Here is a 20213-nt window from a genome sequence, read left to right on the forward strand (position 1 = left end):
CATAGCATGCCCTCAGTGCAGGGTGCCAGTAATAATTTTAATATGGGACTTCAACACACAACCTTGTGCCTACATCAATGAGGACGAAGTAGAAACGGTCGAGAGCTTCAGGTTTTTAGGTGTCCAGATCACCAACAACCTGTCCTGGTCCCCCCATGCCGACACTATAGTTAAGAAAGCCCCACCAACGCCTCTACTTTCTCAGAAGACTAAGGAAATTTAGCATATCAGCTACGACTCTCACCAACTTTTACAGATGCACCATAGAAAGCATTCTTTCTGGTTGTATCACAGCTTGGTATGGCTCCTGCTCTGCCCAAGATTGCAAGGAACTACAAAAGGTCGTGAATGTAGCCCAATCCATCACGCAAACCAGCCTCCCATCCATTGACTCTGTCTATACTTCCCGCTGCCTCAGCAAAGCAGCCAGCATAACTAAGAACCCCACACACCCCGGACATTCTCTCTTCCACCTTCTTCCGTCAGGAGAAAGATATAAAAGTCTGAGGTCACGTACCAACTGACTCAAGAACAGCTTCTTCCCTGCTGCTGTCAGACTTTTGAATGGACCTACCTCGCATTAAGTTGATCTTTCCACCCTAGCTATGACTGTAACACTACATTCTGCACTCTCTCATTTCCTTCTCTATGAACGGTATGCTTTGTCTGTATGGTACGCAAGAAACAATACTTTTCACTGTATACTAATACATGTGACAATAATAAATCAAATCAGACTCAAAGACAAGAGTGCTATCTACCGAACCACAGCAGTGTACATCGATAGAGTTGGATTAAGCAGGATGGAAGAATGCTTGTGTGGATCATGAACCTTCTGCATTGAATACCTCTTTTCTGTGCCATATCTTCTCAGCAATTCTTTTTGATTTGATTTGATTTATTATTGTCACATGTACTGGGATACAGTGAAACGTTTTGTGTCTTGCACGCAATACAGACAGACATTCCGTTCATGAAGTCCATAGGGGAGAAGGAAAGGATAGGGTGCAGAGTTGCAGTTACTGATAGGGTGTAGAGAAAGATCAGCTTAATATATGATAGGACCATCTTGTTGGCATTTCAGATTGCAATTAACATAAGAATGAGAGAGATCTTTTGAAACATGTAAGATCCTGTGGTGACTTGACAGGGTGGATGCCGAAAGAATGTTTCCACATGTTGTGGTGACTAGAACTAGGGAGACGCGGTTTACAAATAAGGGGTCTCCCATTTAAGGCGGAGTTGAGAAGGAACTTTTTCTCTCAGAGGGTGGTGAGTCTTTGGAACTCTCTTCCCCAGAGAGCGGTGGAGACCGGGTCAATGAATATTTTTAAGCAGAGATAGATGGATTCTTGACTAATGAGGGAGTCAAAGGTTATTGGGGATGGGGGGAATCTGGAGTTGAGGCCACACTCAGATCAGCCATGATCTTACTGAATGGCAGAGCAGGCTCAAGGGACCGAATGGCCAACTCCTGCTCCGAGTTCATATATTTGTACAATTAAATTTTCAAATGAAATGGTGTGGTCAATTTTCTGTTTTTCTTCTTTAATTAAGTGCTGACATCGAAGGGGAGGCAATTGAGCTAGGATTCTGTGGGGAACCCAGTTAGCCATGTAATCAAGCACTGACCTTGACTAAGAGCAGTGTGAACCTTCTCCATGTCAACTTTCACCTTTGCCCTTCCTGGAGTGGTCAGCATTTTATCCCAAACTGCAGAGACTTCTTTTTGGCAAATCACAAATTCTTCGTAGTCCAATTTCACCTTTCTGGTCTGAAGCTCATCTCTGCTTGCTGCAAATGGAAAATCCATGCGGTTAATAACTCAGCAACTGTACATCGGCACAATATTCAGACAGGACGGGGGAAGAGAGGGACAATTTTAACCTGACACTTTGCCTCGGAAACACATGCAATCGGGTGGAACATCGATTTGGCTACTTGCCCATTGTTACACGTTGACTTCATTGGGAATTAAAATCGATGGGGGGGAGGGGGGGGTGGGGTGGGGGGGGTGCAGGGAGGGGTGGAGGGCGGGGGGCATAAAACCAGCTTTGCACTCAACCCTGTCAGTTCCCTGATGGGCAGATTAGGTTAGAATTGCCCCCCATTGGGCAGAGTGTAAAATCAATGTCCCGTCCAATCCCATGGGTTTCCCACCAGTGCACTGAGGTAAACGTCCCCCCCAATTATCTCATCCTCTCCCTCTCTCGTAGATAGGATCATAGAATCCCCAAAATGCAGAAGAGGCCATTCGGCCCAGTGAGTCTGCACCAACTCACTGACAGAACATATCACCCAGGCTCACTCCTCTGCCCTATCTCCGTAACCCCACACATTTACCATGTCCAATCCACCTACCTGCATACCTTTGGACTGTAGGAGGAAACCGGAGCATCCGGAGGAAACCCACATGGAGAATGTGTCTTTGGTGAGCAATCATCCTTGAATTGCTTCATTTTGAAGTCCACAAACAAGTCTTGCAGAATGTAGCATCATCAAATCCCTGCAGTGCAGAAGGAGGCCATTCGGCCCATCGAGTCTGCATCAACCACAATCAAACCCAGGTCCTATCCCCATAACCCCATGCATTTACCCTAGCTAGTCCCCTGACACTAAGGGGCAATTTAGCACTGCCAGTCCACCTAGCCCACACATCTTTGGACTGTGGGAAGAAACTGGAGCACCTGGAGGAAACCCACGCAGACACAGGGAGAACGTGCAGACTTTGCACAGACAGTGACCCAAGCCGGGAATCGAACCTCGGTCCCTGGCGCTATAAGGCAGCAGTGCTAACCACTGTGCCGCCATGCCACCTCATGCAATGGCAGCAGATGAGCAAGGTCACCAGACCCACTTCAATAGGTTCACTTGGTAAACACAAGGCAGCAGTGCACTGCCTGCCTGCTTTCCTTTATGTCTGGTTAGGGCATCACACTTGCCAGCTGCAGCTTGCCAGACTTCCTGTGTGGCCTGGGCAATGATCGGCAGCCAACATTTGGCCCTGTTTTTCTCTCTCTCTCTCACTCCTCGTTCTTCTGGCTGGCGTCAATAGGAGAGCGACAATTAGAATTTGTTATTCGGATGGTTAAGCCAGACAGTTGTGTCGGGGTGATAGGCCGGATCACACTGCGGCAGCGAAAGAAGCACTAAGTTGTCGAAGAAAAGACTGCCATTCACACTGCACTTGTCATAACCACCTGAAGCACTTTCCAATCAATGAAGTATAGTCACCATTGTAATGAGGAATCAATTTGGGCAGCACGTGGTACAGTGGTTAGCACTGCTGCGTCACAGCGCCAGGGACCCGGGTTCAATTCAGGCCTCAGGTGAGTGTCTGTGCAGAGTTTGCACATTCTTCCCGTGTCTGTGTGGTTTTCCTCCGGGTGCTCCGGTTTCCTCCCACAGTCTGAAAGACGCGCTGGTTAGGGTGCATTGACCCGAACAGGTGCCAGAGTGTGGCAAATTTCACAGTAACTTCATTGCAGTGTTAATGCAAGCCTACTTGTGACGAATAAATAAACTTTAACTTTTATGCAATGTTGACGTTCAAATGCATTACTACATCCACTGCAAATATTTTAATATCGATATATCTTGTATTTCTGGGGGAACTAACCTTCCAGCCTTTGATTTTCCTTCTCCATCCGCAGCAACAAGATCTGCTGACAAATGGCCTTTCTCCACATGATCCGCAGCTCCTCCGAAGAGTGTTTCTTCTTCTCCCCAACTGGGACGTCATCCGCCACCAACAGAGAGGCCATGGGGTCCTCCTCCACAGCTGGGGTGAGTGGGGAAAGTGGTGGCAACTCAATGGGATCCAGGTGATCTGCAGAAATAGGAAGCCCAACTTTGTTATCATAGAATCCCGACAGTGCAGAAGGAAGCCCATTGAGTCTGCACTGACACTCCGACAGAACATCCCACCCACGCCCTATCCCCGTAACCTCACCCATATATCCTGCTAATCCCTCCTAACCTACACACCTTAGGACACTAAGGGGCAATTCAGCATGGCGAATCAACCTAACCCGCACATCTTTGGACAGTGGGAGGAAACCAGAGCACCTGGGGGAAACTCATGCAGACACGGGGAGAATGTGCAAACTCCACACCGACAGTCACCCGAGGCCAGAACTGAACCCGGGTCCCTGATGCTGTGAGGCAGCAGTGCTAACCATTGTGCCACCGTGCCACACTTATGCTAACCAACTGGCGTGAAAGGAGCAGAACATAGCGACCCATCTCCAAGGTCATCTCTAGACGAGAGGACGAGAAATTGAGAATGCAAAGAGGACATTTATCGTGCCCGTCTGATATGCCCGCAGTGCCAAGTGCAATTCACCCTGCCACGGTCTCTGTCCCAGTTACTTCAATTGTGGACAATGTTGTGCCACCTTCTTCCCTGGTCCTTGAAAAGATAATCAAGCAAAACCATTGGCCCAGATTTTGGCACGATGGTGAAACCATCAACACTCATTGTCAATACTCTGGTGTCACTGACAATGACATTCGCTGCCTGCACTTGTGCAGTTAAACACGGAAACCCAGGGGATGCTGTCAGGGACACCCTGTTCCTCCAGAGGGTATCCTGTTACCTCTTCGCAGATGCAATCAGCACCAAAATCAGGGATTTGACATGAATTTCAACGACATACATAGGATCCTCACTGTAAACACCACAGTGTTACACCTTGTTGAGCGAGGGGTAACTGAGTATTTCATGATGTTCTTAGTTCCTCCAAGGCTAATCTGTTCTTCTTAAGATGTGGTACCCAGCAATGTTCACTGAACACTAAGTCTGGTTTCACCACAACTTTGCATAACTGCAGCATGACTTTCAAGCCCCTTGTATTCTGTTCTTCCAGTGATAAAGGTCAACAATCCACAAGTCTTTTTGATTAGGTTCAGTCCCTGTTCATGATATTTTAAAGATCCGTGTACCTGAACCCCAAGTCTCTTTGGACTTGCACTGTCTCTAGCTTTTCACCATTTACATAGTATTTTGTCCTGTCCTTTGAATGATATAACATTTGTGTGATGGCTTTAATCGGGCAATTGAGGTGGGCCTGTTAGAATATGAACTCCCTGATTAAGGGCCAAGTTGATGGGTCAGTCAGGGAGCCTCTTGCTTTGTACTTAACCAGCAGTGTCAGTTCCTCTGGGACTCCTAGTGTAGACTGCTAACTGAAAGCACTCTGTATGCTGATGTCAGACTTGTAAATAAAGGAATTTTGGTGAAGGGACTTCTGCCTCCGAGGACTTATTACAATTTGCTTTCATTGAGGTCCATTTGTCACAGTTTTGTCCATTCACTTAATCCTAACAATATCTGTGTAATTTTATGCTTCCAGCTACGTAGCTTACAATGCCGCCTATCTTTGTGTCTCTGGCAGATTTGGTCATGTGGCTTTCTATCCTATCATCTAAGTCACCAATTAATAAATACAGCAAATAGCTGAGGCCCCAACACAGATCCTGGCAGGGCACCGCCAGTCCCAGTTGCCATTTAGAATACCTGTCCATCATCCCTATTCTCTGTCTCTTTCTGTTCAGCCACTTTCAGACACATTTCAACAATTTGCCTTCAGCCCCATGAGCTTCACTTCATGTTTAGCGAGGAGTCACTCATGAGGGATTTAATCAAATATCTTCTCAAAGTTCAAATACATGATATCCATACACATTTCCCCGCCCATTATTTAGTTATCTGGAATCATAGAATCCCTACAGTGCAGAAGGTGACCATTTGGCCCATCGAGTCTGCACTGACCACAATCCCACCCAGATCCCATCCCCATAACCCCATGCATTTACCCTAGCTAGTTCCCCTGACACTAAGGGGCAATTTAGTACGGCCAATCTACCTAATCCACACATCTTTGGACTGTGGGAGGAAACCAGAGCACCCGGAGGAAACCCACGCAGACATGGGGAGAATGTGCAAACTCCACTCAGACAGTGACCTAAGCCAGGAATTGAACCCGGGTCCCTGGCGCTGTGAGGCAGCAGTGCTAACCACTGTGCCACCGTGCTGCTCTTGAAAAGAAGGCCATCAGGTTCATCAGGCAAGAACCTACCCTTTACAAATTCATGCTGGCTCTCTCTGATCAGCTGGAAGTTTTTTCAAGATGTACAGTCACCCTATCTTTATTTTTAAGACTCAAGCAATTTTCCATCACCGGATGTTAGTCTAACTGGTCTATATTTCCTTGTCACCTTTTCAGGTTCTGTTTCATTGCTCTGGAATCCCATTTCTTACAGAGCAACTCATAGATAATCATTTGTTCATTTTATTAGGAGCAAGTTGCCCACTCACAGTGGAGCCCACCTGAATTCCTGCTCTGTCAGACTAGCACTCGTTTGTCCATGTAGGCCATTTTAGATTGGCGATAAGGTTACAAACCAACCCCCCCCCCCCCCGCTCACAGCTCTTGGCACACTGTACCTTCCAACGTTCCTTTCTGCTGCATGGCTGTGGAGGACTTGTTCATGGGTGAGGCGACACGTAGGAAGATCCGCTGACGCCACGAGATCCGACGCGGAGTGAGGACGACTCCACTCCCGCTCAGTGACTCTGTGCTGCAGCCAGAAAAGGCCCTTCTCCTGCCTTCACCATCACTGAAGCAGATAAGGGAAAGCATTCACAGAGACAAGCCAAGACTCAGGCATGTCGAACTCTTTGCCGCTTTGGTGTAGGCCAAGAAATAAACAACTCAATGGCATTAGATAGTTTAGTAAAAACTATCCACTTGCCATGTGGACAAGAAAGTTGGATATTTATTAAACCATTTGGCAAAGGAGGAAATACAGCCTATTTGTGTGAAGACAGAGGTTAGTGAGCTAAAAGGGTGAACAAAAAGACAAGGCAGATTATCTTACAAAGCAACAACCAATGATTTGTTTTTGGGGGGAAAGGGTTAGCACATGTTAAAGGAGAGGGGGGGGGAGTTCTCCCGTCCCGCCCACCACGTGCATCATATCAGGCAGGGGGGCAGACCATGCAACGGTCCATTGACCTCTGGTGGGATTTTCCGGTTGTTTTGGGGCGAGCGCAGCCGGCAAGAATACAGCCGAGCAGTTGGACATCTCCCAGTTTTCAGCACTGCCCAATGCACCCTCAGGAACCATTCGAGCATGCAAGAGTTATACACACACGTCTCTATTGCCCTTTCCTGGAGTTTGAGATAGATAACCCGTGAAGTGGAACTACACTGAAATACTAACGAGGAAGCCACCCGCTCTCCACTATTTGGAGAACCTTTGTAAAAGTGTTGATCTCATCGCCAGTGATGAATTGAAGAAAGCCATCTTCCAGCATCAGCAACAAGTGAGGCAATTGGATCATCCAATCCACAGCATGAGGGACTTACTTTTCCACTGATCCACCACTTGCAAATCATTTACCCTGTTGGTACGATCACGCTTTCCTTTTTAAATACACCGCATCTTTGGGATTTATATGCAAACAAATCATAGAATGGGTTACGGCAGAGAAGGCCATTCAGCTCATGTGTCAGTGTCAGCTCTCTGCCACAGTAAATCAGCTGGTACCAGTGCCAGGCTTTGCCCCGCGGTCTCACCAATTTTCTCTCTTCAAGTATTTATTCAAATTTGTTTTGAAAGCCCACAAATGAATCAGCCTCCACCACGCCACGCATTCCAGATCCTAACCGCTCGCTGTGTGAATCTGTCTCCACCACACTCTCAGGCCGTGCATTCCAGATCCTAACTGCTCGCAGTGCCAATATCTTTCTCATGCCACTGTTGATTTCTTTTTTGCGGGTGACCGTGAATCAGTGGCCTCTGCTTCTCAACCCTTCTACAGACGAGAACAGTTTCTCCCCAGTCCACTGTCTGGATCTCCCATGCTTTTGAAAGCCCGATCAAATCTCCTCTCAACCTTCTCTTCCCCCAGGAGAACAGCTTGCCCCCTTTATCCAATCTATCCTCGTAACTGTAAGTTCTTCCAAGGGGCTTCCATGTTTCTTTAAAACCTAATTCCACAATTTGTTGTGTCCTAAAAGTGAAACAGATACTACACTTCTAATTTTATTATTCATTAAAGAGATGTGGGCTCCACTGGCTAGGCCAGCATTTATTGCCCTTGAGAAGGTGGTGGTGAACCACCTTCTTGAACCATTGCAATCCTTGTAGTACAGGTACACCCACAGTGCTGTTAGGGAGGGTGTTCCAGAATCCTGACCCAGTGATAGTGAAGGAATAGCGATATATTTCCAAATCAGGATGGTGAAAGGCTTGGAGGGGAACTTGCAAGTGTGGTGTTCCCAGGTATCTGCTGCCCTAGATGACAGCGGTGGTGGAAGTGGAAGGTGCTGTCAAACAAGCCTTGGTGAGTCCCTACAGTGCATCTTGTAGATGGTGCATGCTGTTGTTACTGTACTTCGGTGGTGGAGGCAGTGAGTGTTTGTGGATGGGGTGCCAATCAAGCGGGCTGCTTTTTCCAGGATGGTGTTGAAGTTCCTGGTTATTGTTGGAGCTTCTTCCTAAAGAGGGCACTGCAGCAGCAACTCACCACTAATCATGCCAGAAGTCGACCTCGCCAGATGCGTGGCCAATGGTATGTGATTGAGAATGTGAACTTTCTTATTTCTCACTGGCTTGGGAACTTAATGTTGGCAAGGTGGCCTTTTAATAAGCGTGCATGACGCGTTTCCCGACATTGTTCGCCGGGAAGTTTGACCCACCTTTAGCCCACCTTTAAAGTATCGGGAACATGACTGATAAAGTTCACACTGCCGTTGGGAAAACTGATTTTTAGCTTCATGCCAAATTAAATTCCCCCACCCGCCAAGCTTCCCGCTGCTGACAGGACCGGAAAATTCTGCCCAAAGTTTCAGGTCGATGGCCGTTCATCAGAACAGGTCATTGATCTGAAATGTTAACTCTGCTCCTCTCCCGACAGATGCTGCCTGACAAAGAACAAAGAACAAATAAAATTACAGCACAGGAACAGGTCCTTCGGCCATCCAAACCTGCACCAACCATGCTGCCCGACTTAACTAAAACCCCCTACCCTTCCAGGGACCATATCCCTCTATTCCCATCCTATTCATGTATTTGTCAACACGCCCTTAAAAGTCACTATCGTATTCGTTTCCACTATCTCCCCTGGCAACGAGTTCCAGGCACCCACCACCCTCTGTGTACAAAATCTGCCTTGTACATCTCCTTTAAACCTTGCCCCTCGCACTTTAAAGCTGTGTCCCATAGTAATTGACTCTTCCACCTTGGGGGAAAAGCTTCTGAGTATCCACTCTGTCCATGCCTCTCATAATCTTGTAGACTTCTATCAGGTCGCCCCTCAACCTCCATCGTTCCAGTGAGAACAAACCAAGTTTCTCCAATCTCCCCCACCTCTTTTACATCCCCCCTATCCCGCCTGAAACATCTGTTTCCTGGAATGTTAAGCTGCCAATCCTGTCCTTCCCTTAACCAAGTCTCTGTTGAGTATTTCCAGACAGTTATGTTTCTGAACCTCTGTGACTGCCTTGTACTGTCAAGATCCTAAATTCTGGAATTTCCTTCCGAAATCTCTCTCCCTCGCTTCTTTAAGACACTCCTGAAAATCTATTTCGCTGATTAAGCTTTTAGTAAACTGTCCCAATATTTCTTTGTGAAGGGGGATGTGACTTTTTACTTTGTTCAAGGTGCTATTTATTAGTCACGAGTAGGCTTACATTAACATTGCAATGTAGTTACTGTGAGAATCCCCTAGTCGCCACACTCCAACGCCTGTTTGGGTACACTGAGGAAGAATTTAGCATGGCCAATGCACCTAACCAGTATGTCTTTCAGAGTGTGGGAGAAAACTGAAGCAGCTGGAGGAAACCCACGCAGACATGGGGAGAACGTGCAGACTCCGCACAGACAGTAACCCAAGCTCGGATTTGAACCCAGGTCCCTGGCGTTGTGAGGCAGTCGTGCTAAACATTGTGCTGCCCGATATGAATTTATGAATATATGAATGCAGGTTGTTGTTGGCATCCATTAGAAGAATTCCTCATTGAACCTTTGCTCAGTCACAATTGTGGCAACCTTCATGGGCAGCACAGACTAGCATCTCCACAGCCAGCAGATACAACCTATGCTGCAGCAGGAGCCTGCACTCTGGCCCAATCCATCTCCCCATGAAGTGCCTCACCCTGAAAGAATAGTTTCTAAGATAAGGAGAGAGACAGCCATCAATGGTACACCAGTTAGTGGGATCTCTCGCAATGCTAAAACCGACTGCATTGTTCAAAGGTTTCTTGGAACTGCATAGGTGACACCACAATCATAAATAACCCCGGTCAGAATAAAAGAACATTTGCACTTACATAGCACTTTTCACAACCTCAGGCTGTCCAATGAACTTCACAGTCAAGGAAACAAATCTGAAGTGTAGACATTTTTGCAATGTTGCCATTGTGAGGGTCAGTTTGTACACGTAGCAAGGTTCCACATACACAATGCAATGATGATCACATCATCTGTTTCTGTGATGTTGGTTGAGGGATAAATATTGACCAGAGCATAGGGGTATAACTCCCCTGCTCTCCTTCGAAACAGTGCCATGGGGATCGATGACGTGAGACAGCAGGCAGGTTACCGTCTCGTCAGAAGAAATCTAAGTCACATATCACTCCCCCAGTCCTGTACCAGAGCGTCTGCTTAGGTTACACGCACGTGATAAGATGGGGGCTCTCCTATGATAAGAGTCTGAGTAATTTGGAGTCCAAAGATGTGCGGGTTGGGTGGATTGGCCATGCTAAATTGCCCCTTAATGTCAGGGGGAATGAGCTAGGGAGAATACAGGGAGTTATGGGGATAGGGCCTGGGTGGGATTGTGGATGGTGCAGACTCGATGGGCCGAATGGCCTCTTTCTGCACTGTAGGATTCTATGATTCTACTTTTTCTGGAGCTTACTGCGCTGTAATGTTCTATATTCTATATATCCCATTTAAACCTCCATGATTCTGAGGGGGGCTTGATGGGGTGGACGTTGAAAGGTTATTTCCGCTGGGCGGGGAATCCAAAAAACAGTTATAGAATTCCTACAGTGCAGACTGAGGCCATTCAGCCCATCAGGTTTACACCAACCCTCCGACAGAGCATCTTACCAGGCCCTCCCCTGCCCTATCCCCACAACCCCTCATATTTATCCTGTTCATCCCCCTAGCCTACATACTAAGGGGCAATTTAGCACGGCCAATGTGTGGGAGGAAACCAGAGCACCCAGAGGAAACCCATGCAGGCACAGAGAGAACGTGCAAACCCAAGGCTGGAATTGAACCCGGGACCCTGGCGCTGCAAGGCAGCAGTGATAACCACTGTGCCGCCCTCGGCAGCACTGCTGATTTATGGGATCATATTCCACCACGTGTTCAGATAGAACGTCCCAGACCCCGACAACTCTCTTCATTCAAGACCCCTAGTTATAGACCCAGTCATAGAGGTTTACAGCATGGAAACAGGCCCTTTGGCCCAACTTGTCCATGCTGCCCCTTTGTTTTTAATCACTAAGCTAGTCCCAATTGCCTGCGTTTGTCCCATATCCCTCTATACCCATCCTACCCGTGTAACTGTCTAAACGTTTTTTAAAAGACAAAATTGTATTTGCCTCTACTACTACCTCTGACAGCTTGTTCCAGACACTCACCACCCTCTGGACCCTTTTGTATCTCTCCCCTCTCATCTTAAACCTATGCCCTCTAGTTTTAGACTCCCCTACCCTTGGGAAAAGATATTGACTATCTAGCTGATCTATGCCCCTCATTATTTTATAGACCTCCATAAGATCACCCCTCGGCATCCTCCGCTCCAGAGAAAAAAGTCCCAGTCTATCCAGCCTCTCCTTATAGCTCAAACGATCAAGTTTCAGTAGCATCCTAGTAAACTTTTTCTGTAAATTTAAACTTTGTAGTTTAATAATATCCTTTCTATAATAGGGTGACCAGAACTGTACACAGTATTCCAAGTGTAGCCTTACCAATGTCTTGTACAACTAGAATCATTGGAGGGAACACTCTTTACTCAATCTTTTCAAAACTCTTTGCCTTCTTGTGAATTTCAAGATCCCCTCTTACCTTTCTGTGTTCTAAGAAGCACTTTCCCAACAACATAACTGAAGAATGTTTTGTGCAGACAAATGGTGGCACAGTGGCACAGTGGTTAGCACTACAGTCTCACAGCTCCAGGGAGCAGGGTTCGATTCCCGGCTTGGGTCATTGTCTGTGCAGAGTTTGCACATTCTCCCTGTGTCTGCATGTGTTTCCTCCGGGTGCTCCAGTTTCCTCCCACAGTCCAAAGATGTGCGGGTTAGGTGATTGGCCATGCTAAATTGCCCATTAGTGTCAGGGGCACTAATAGGGCAAAAAAAGTTAAAAGGGGTGGCACGGTGGGACAGTGGTTAGCACTGCTGCCTCACAGCGCCAGGGACCTGGGTTCAATTCCGGCCTCGGGTCATTGTCTGTGTGGAGTTTGCATATTCTCCCCGTGTCTCCATACATTTCCTCCAGGTGCTCCGGTTTCCTCCCACACCCCAAAGATGTGTGGGATTCGTTGATTGGCCATGATAAATTGCCCCTTCGTGTCCTGGGATGCATAGGTTAGAGGGATTAACGGGGTAAATAGTGGGGTGACGGGAATAGTGCCTGGGTGAGATTGTTGGTGCAGACTCGATGGGCCGAATGGCCTCCTTCTGCACTGTAGAGATTCTATGATTCTATGAAATATAGAATCTGAAGGTGATTTGAGATTTTGTCAGTCACACCCATCCGTACAGCAGCACGCCTGCTATTGGCTGAAATATTTGCATGCTAATCTCTGGTTATGTTTGGTTAATCGTCCTGCTGAACAGTCGTGACACCAAAAGGCAACAGTTTGAGCCACACAGTTGGATTAATGACAAAAAAGACTGGCTGGTACTTGTTACACTGAAAACAGCATTGTCTTCTCAAAGTTGCAATGTACGGAAACAAGTATGTCACTTCCCTTGGACTTGCAGGAAAATATAAATTCATCGCTCTGTGTCTCACACAGCGAACAACAGAAAGGATTACCTTTAAATGAGAAGTCGTAAATGGCTGTCTGTGTCTAGGTGTCTGCTGGACATTCTTGGCTAATAATGAAACACGCCCGCTGCCTCCACCTTTGCAGACCCCGGCTACAAACCGTCCAAATCTCCATTAAATGAGTCACTTTGACTTCCTTTGTCAGCATTAGAAATGCATTCCACAAGATCAGACTGGCCAGATTCTGATAGCAGCAATGATAAATCACCGCAATCAGTGTGCAGGCTTTCAGTCTCTGTCGTAACTAGCCATCCTTCAGAGAGGAAGAACCACAAATCCTTTCAGCTAAGAGTAGAGCAAGCTGAGACATGCTGCTCCTCTCGTACTTCCTTATTATTTTTAAAATTGTGCTTTCACTCGAATTGCTTGTCTCTTGAGAGGATAAACCACCCAAAAGAAATCACCAAATCATCAATGATCCCTTTTTTTGTACAGCCACAGAGATACCCAAAACAATAACTTGCATTACATAAAGAACTGGGGAATATTGGGTGTTATCCTGAGCAATATCCAGGCCAGAAACTTCAGAATGTCCTCTTTAGTGGAGTTAAATACAATAGCTGGTTTTGATTTAACACCTTTAATATAACAAAATGGTCCAAAGTGTGTCACAGGAGCATAACCAATTTGATGTTAAGGCTTAAGGAGACAGGTGTCCACAAGTTTGGCCAGAGGTAGGTTTTATTTTTGGAACTTCTGTGTAATGATCTCAATGAAGCCCATGAGGTTGCCCTCTTGGAGTATGAGCTCCCTGATTGAGGTATGGCATGTCCGCTACGACTCTCACCAACTTTTACGGATGTACCATAGAAAGCATTCTTTCTGCTTGTGTCACAGCTTGGTATGGCTCCTGCTCTGCCCAAGACCACAGGAAGCTACAAAGGGCCGTGAATGAAGCCCAGTCCATCGCGCAAACCAGCCTCCCATCCATTGACTCCGTCGACACTTCCCACTGCCTCGGAAAAGTAACCAGCATCATCAAGGACCCCACGCACCCCGGACATTCTCTCTTCAACCTTCTTCCATCGGGAAAAGGATACAAAAGTCTGAGGTCACGTACCAGCCGACTCAAGAACAGCTTCTTCCCTGCTGCCATCAGACTTTTGAATGGACCTACCTCGCACTAAGTTGATCTTTCTCTACACCCTAGCTATGACTGTAGTACTACATTCTGCACTCCTTTCCTTCTTTATGAACGGTATGCCTTGTCTGTATAGCGTGCAAGAAACAATACTCTTCACTGTATACCAATACATGTGAAAATAATAAATCAAATCAAAAGGTAATGAATGCTTGCCCCAATCAGGGAGTCTCACCTGCATATATATTGAGGAGTGTCAGGGCTACTGACACTCCAGATTCTGACTTTGTATCTGAAGCACTCTTAGGAGTGGAGATAAGTTTGTAAATAAAGAGAATCTGGTGATGGTTCCCCGGTTTCTGAGTGTTTTTTTCATTCTGGCACTGTGAGACAGCAGTGCTAACCATTGTGCCACCACGTCCATCTTCCTCCCTGCAGTTGAACTCTGTTGCTCTGTGTCCTTCCTTGCACCAGGTCCCATTCACCCACCATTCACGTGCTCCCTGACCCACACTTTCTCCTCGTCCAACAACGATTTTAAAATTCACGGGCGAGATTCTCCTGCCTCCCAGCGCATGCTTCCCGTTCGTGGCTGATCTGATAGTACCCTCGAATCTTCATCCCACCTACTTCCCCCCACCCATAACCTTTCACCCTCTTTGCTTATCAAAAATCTATCTAGCTCTGCCTTAAAAATATTCAAAGACTCTGCCATCACCACCTTTTCGAAAAGAGTTCTGAAGATTCACGGCCCTCTGAGTGAAAACCCTAACCCTAACTCCTTATTTTTAAACCCTAGTTCTAGACTCTCCCACAAGAGGAACCATCTTCTCTACATCCACCCTGTCAAGACCCCTCAGGATCTTACATGTTTCAATCAAATCGCCTCTTACTCTTCTAAACTCCAACAGGTACAAGCCAAGCCTGTCCAACCTTCTCTCACCATTCAACCCACCTATTCCAGGTAACAAGGCCTCTTCTCTGAATTGTTTCTAATGCATTTATAGACTTCTTTAAATAAGGTGACCAATTCTGTACACAATACTCCTGATGTGCTCTCACCAGTGTCCTGTACAACTGAAGCATAATCTCCCTACTTTTGTAATCAATACCCTCATAATAAATGATAACATTCCATTAGCTTCCCTAATTACTTGCTGTACCTGGATACAAACATTTTGTGATTCATGCATTAGGACAACCAGATCCCTCTGCACCTCAGAGCTCTGAAACCACTCACCATTTCGATAATATGCTTCTTTTTTTATCCTTCCTGCGAAAATAGACAACTTCACATTTTCTCACATTATACTCCATTATAAAACTTTAGATAGGTGACTCGACTGTCCATCTGCATTCTGGTCAGATACAGGGATGACTACTTCTTAGAATCATAGAATCTCTACAGTGCAGAAGAAGGCCATTCGGCCCATCAGGCCTACAATGACAACAATCTGACCGAGGCTCTATCCCTGTAACCCCACATATTTACCCTGCTAATCCCCCTACCCTACACATCTTGGGACACTAAGGGCAATTTAGCATGGCCAATCAATCTAACCCACGCATCTTTGGAGTGTGGGAGGAAACCGGAGCACCCGGAGGAAACCCACGCAGACACGGGGAGAACGTGCAAACTGCTCACAGACAATGACCTGAGGCTGGAATTGAACCCGGGTCCCTGGCGCTGTGAGGCAGCAGTGCTAACCACTGTGCCACCCTGCCACCCCTAGGTGCCGTCAGCTGCTGGGGAGAGCAAGCCATGTCGAACACAAATTTGTAAACATCTTACAAGAGAAATAAGTCATATTAAGTAGCTTTTCTAAGAACATTAACAGAAAAGGAACTGACAATGAGAAGAGAGGGAACACAGCAATTGAAAGGGTCAGAGGTTATAGAGAAGCGTTGCAATTGTGTGTGAGCAAAGATTAAGAGGCTCCAAATGTCAGAGCTAGTTGTCTGCGATTGTACATGAGTCTGCTTGCTCGTAACCTCAGGCTTTCTCACATGACCTGAGAACCTGCGCAAGCATGTTTCTGTGTTTACATCTAACATTCTGTGCGGTTGGAATTGCTTCAACCTTGAGGAATGTTTAAGCAAGATAAATTATATTAAAAATAAGAATACATGCTTTATAAACAGATTGAACGATGACCTGGAGATCATACAAATATTTAAACTTATTTATTTGAAATTCTGGACTGCTGTCAGAACAGGGGTGTTAAAGAAGTGTGAGGAGTGTGATAAAAGCTCATTAGGCAGCTGTGTAATACTCGTTTAATTTCCAGCTCCATTTGAATGATATTGTTGTAAAGGTCTGTTTTCTTTTCAACAGTGATGCGCTATCAATAAGGCGAAAGACTACCGATATGCCAATATAAGTGTAGGCTTTTATTCACAACAGAATCAGGAGCAGATCTCAACATATAACCAACCTGGACTGAACAAGGGGGAGGAGACAGCCACCTTTATACTAGATGCCGAGGGGAGGAACCAAACTGGAAGGGGATGTGTCCAGGTATGACAAGCACACACAACGGTGGTCCATATAGGACAAAGGCACAACTGAGGTCCACCACAAACAGCTAACTAATAAAGGGTGGCACAGTGGCACAGTGCTTAGCATTGCTGCATCTCTGCGCTAGGGACCCGGGTTTGTGACACTACTTGTGACAAGAATAAAATAAACACTAAAGCAGAACTGAAATGTTTGTGCCGGTTAGTCTCAAAACGAGTGAAGGGAACAGGTGAGATGGGGGCAATAGAAAAATCATAGCGAATGCGTATAAGCGTACGAACAACAAGCTTAAAGTTTATTTATTAGTGTCACAAGTATTAGTGTCACAAGTTACATTAACACTGCAGTGAAGTTACTGTGAAAATTCCCTAGTCGCCACACTCCGTTCGGGTACCCTGAGGGAGAATTTAGCACGGCCAATGCACCTAACCAGCACGTCTTTCGGACTGTGGGAGGAAACCGGAGCACCCGGAGGAAAGCCACGCAGACGCGGGGAGAACTTACAGACTCCGCACAGTCACCGCACCAGGAACCCGAGTCCCTGGCGCGGTGAGGCAGCAGTGCTAACCACTGTGCCACCGTGCCAATAATAAGGCAAGCAGAACGTAAAGGGATGGAGAAAAGTAGAAAGATCAGAAAAAAATTAAAAACGGAGAAAAATAGCAAATGAGAAAGAGAAAGAGTGAAGAAAAAACAAATGCAAGGAAAAATAGATCAGAGAGAGAAACAGGATGAAGAAATAATAACAAGATCAGGCAAAAATCAAAGTGCAAAGTAGAGGAAGGGAATCAAGACAATGACAAGTTATTTTTAAACAGTACCTTTAACATAATAAAATGTCCCAAGGCGCTTCATAAGAGCATTATTAAAATTTGACACCAAGCCTCATATGGAAACATGAGAGCAGATGATCAAAAGCTTGGTCAAATAGGTAGGTTTTTGGGAGCTCTTTGGAAGAGGAAAATGAGGTTCAGAGGCGGAGAATCATAGAACCATCAAATCCCTACAGTGCAGAAAGAGGCCATTCGGCCCATCAAGCCCGCACCAACAACAATCCCACCCAGGCCCCATCACCTCATGCATTTAACCTACTAATCTCTCTGACACTAAGGGGCCAATCCGCCTAACCCGCACATCTTTGGACTGTGGGTGGAAACCGGAGCACCCGGAGTAAACCCACGCAAACACTGGGAGAACGTGCAAACTCCACACAGACAGTTATCTGAGACCAGAATTGGACCCGGGTCCCTGGCACTGTGAGGCAGCAGTGCTAACCACCGTGCCACCGTGCTGCTCATGAGATGGTGGGAAGATCTATTCTAGATGTGAAGGTCACAGCAGCTGAAGGCACAACCGCCTAGGGTGGAGTGATTAAAATCAGGGTAGCTCCAGAGGCCAGATGTGGGGAATTGCAGATATCTTGGAGGGTGGTGGGACTGGAAGAGTTTGCAGAGGGGAAAAGAGGCAAGGATCTTGAGGGATTTTTAAAACAAGGATGCCATTTTTTAAACCATTGGGCTGTTTAACTGGGATCCACTTTAGGTCAGAGAGCGCAGGGGTGATCTGCACTTGGGCAAATCTGGGTAGCAGGGTTATAGACGACCTCAAGCATGTGGGAGGTCAGCCAGGAGTGCAATGGGATAGTCAAGTCTGGAGGAAACAAAGGCATTGATGGAGAATCCAGCAGCAGATCAACTGAGGCAGGGTGAAGTGTGAGCATGTCATGGGAGTGGAAACAGGCGGCCATAATGTTGGCGTAAATATGTGACACCAAGGTTGTAGACTGTCTGCCTCACTTAGAGCAGCACTTTCAAAACGCCAACTATCCAGCTCCTTCATCCTCCTTCCCTTAAGTTGCGAAGGAAATACCTTCTTAATTAATCTCGCCAACCCCCCTCCCCTGCTAACCTATTTCTTTGGCCAATCATTTAGACAGCTCGGCCGGAATTACACCGCCACGCCTGCCCCGGAATTGGGGCGGGCACGGCTCACAGAACGGAATTCTCCGTTGGCCTCGGGCGGGATTTTCCGAGTCTCGCCCGGGCGAAGTTGTAAAATACCTGCACTAATATCCCCTTCCATAGCTTAGCATCAAATGCAGTTCTACAAAGCTCCTGTAAAGTGCCTCGTGATGTTTTATTATGTTAAAGGCATTATAGAAATGCAGGTTTTTGTTGTTACTGAACCAATGGTAAGTCATACGTCTGCAAGCTGTTACTGCAAAGTGGGAGCCTGCGCCGAAATTCACATGACTGCTCCAAGATATATTAAAGCTGGAGTTTAACAGCCACCCCTTCCTTTCACCCCACAGACGACTGTCAGGACAGGCAGCCAATCATCTGATGTTTATCGCAGTATAAATATATCAGATTGCGGGGACACAGGGAAAAAAAACAACACCAAAGAAAAGTAACAAGGGGAATACAAGTTGGTAAGACAGGAACTGCTGCAGATTTTGGAGGGGTGAATGTTTGTCTTGGCAACATGAGCTTTCAGGAAGATAAGGTCACTGACACAACAAGCTCAGCGAGTGACAGAAGCACCATCTTGTCACAAAATGTTTCCACAGTCACTGCTGGGTGGCTGTGTCTGAAATGATCGAGCTCTTGTTGAGTCAAGCAGCAGCTGGCATTCTGTTCTACATCTCATTGGCACCGTGCTGCTAAACACAGAGACAAATCATCATGAGCAGATGGGCCGGGACAGGGTTGGGAGAGCAAAGTAAATTACCCCGGTGGAGAATCCTGGGAGGAACGATGGATTAGCCGTATAGTCAGTGCACCATTGCCACGGCCACCTGCCAGGCTCAGCATGAGGTCTGACATGGACAATTCCTGCCATCTGCCGCCAACTAGCTATCTACCGCAAGTCCTTGGTGTTGCTAACTTGCACACGAGAAATTCTGTTCCATTCAGTAAATTCCCCGAGAGAGATAAAACTCTCTGGCTGGAATTTTACCGTCTCGCCAGCCCCGGAATTGGGGCGGGCGAGGCTCGCAGAACGCAAATCTTTGTTGGCCTGGGCTGGGATTTTACGATCTTGCCTGAGCAAAGCTGCAAAATCCCGCCCCCTGGACGTAAATCTCATGGGTGTAGAAAGAAGATGGATGTAAGGGGCGGAATTTTCCCGTCCCGCCCACCACGGGAATCGCAGTGGACGGGACACGAACCATGCAAAGGTCTGTTGACCTTGGGCGGAATTTTCCGGTCTTGGGGCGAGCGAGGCTGGAAAATCCCGCCCTGTGGATCCACCAGTAATACTGGAGTAGCCCAAAGTGATGAGAGTGATGGAATATGTCTGCCTTAACATGGTAGGTCTGTTCAAAGGATACGCACTTAACATGAAATACTTCTGAAGATTCATTTGTGCTTGTCGTGTTTGAGTAATGGCCAGTGATGCCCTCATCGTTTGCACTGTCTGGTGCTGCACTGAATGCAGGGGGAGGAACAGAGGGGGTGGATGGACAAACAAAGCTCTCTCTGCAGCCAAGGTCACAGGTCGTACTCAGAAAGCAGAAGAGGATCTCTGGCAGGAAAC

At 46.8% G+C, this 20213-nt stretch overlaps 1 protein-coding gene across 2 annotated transcripts in view; it reads right to left on the reverse strand.

The window, feature by feature from the left end:
* The window catches only part of tbc1d4 (TBC1 domain family, member 4), a 277707-nt gene that overhangs the window by 24495 nt on the left and 232999 nt on the right, over window positions 1–20213 (reverse strand). For both annotated transcript variants that reach the window (XM_078221580.1, XM_078221578.1), the window contains 3 exons: window positions 6449–6621; window positions 3620–3829; window positions 1633–1794 (listed from right to left, as the gene is read on the reverse strand). In XM_078221580.1, coding sequence (XP_078077706.1) covers window positions 1633–1794; window positions 3620–3829; window positions 6449–6621 — 545 coding nt within the window. The remainder of the gene's footprint in view (window positions 1–1632; window positions 1795–3619; window positions 3830–6448; window positions 6622–20213) is intronic.

The sequence above is a fragment of the Mustelus asterias genome, chromosome 10 (assembly GCF_964213995.1).
Source record: "Mustelus asterias chromosome 10, sMusAst1.hap1.1, whole genome shotgun sequence".
Taxonomy (NCBI): domain Eukaryota; kingdom Metazoa; phylum Chordata; class Chondrichthyes; order Carcharhiniformes; family Triakidae; genus Mustelus; species Mustelus asterias.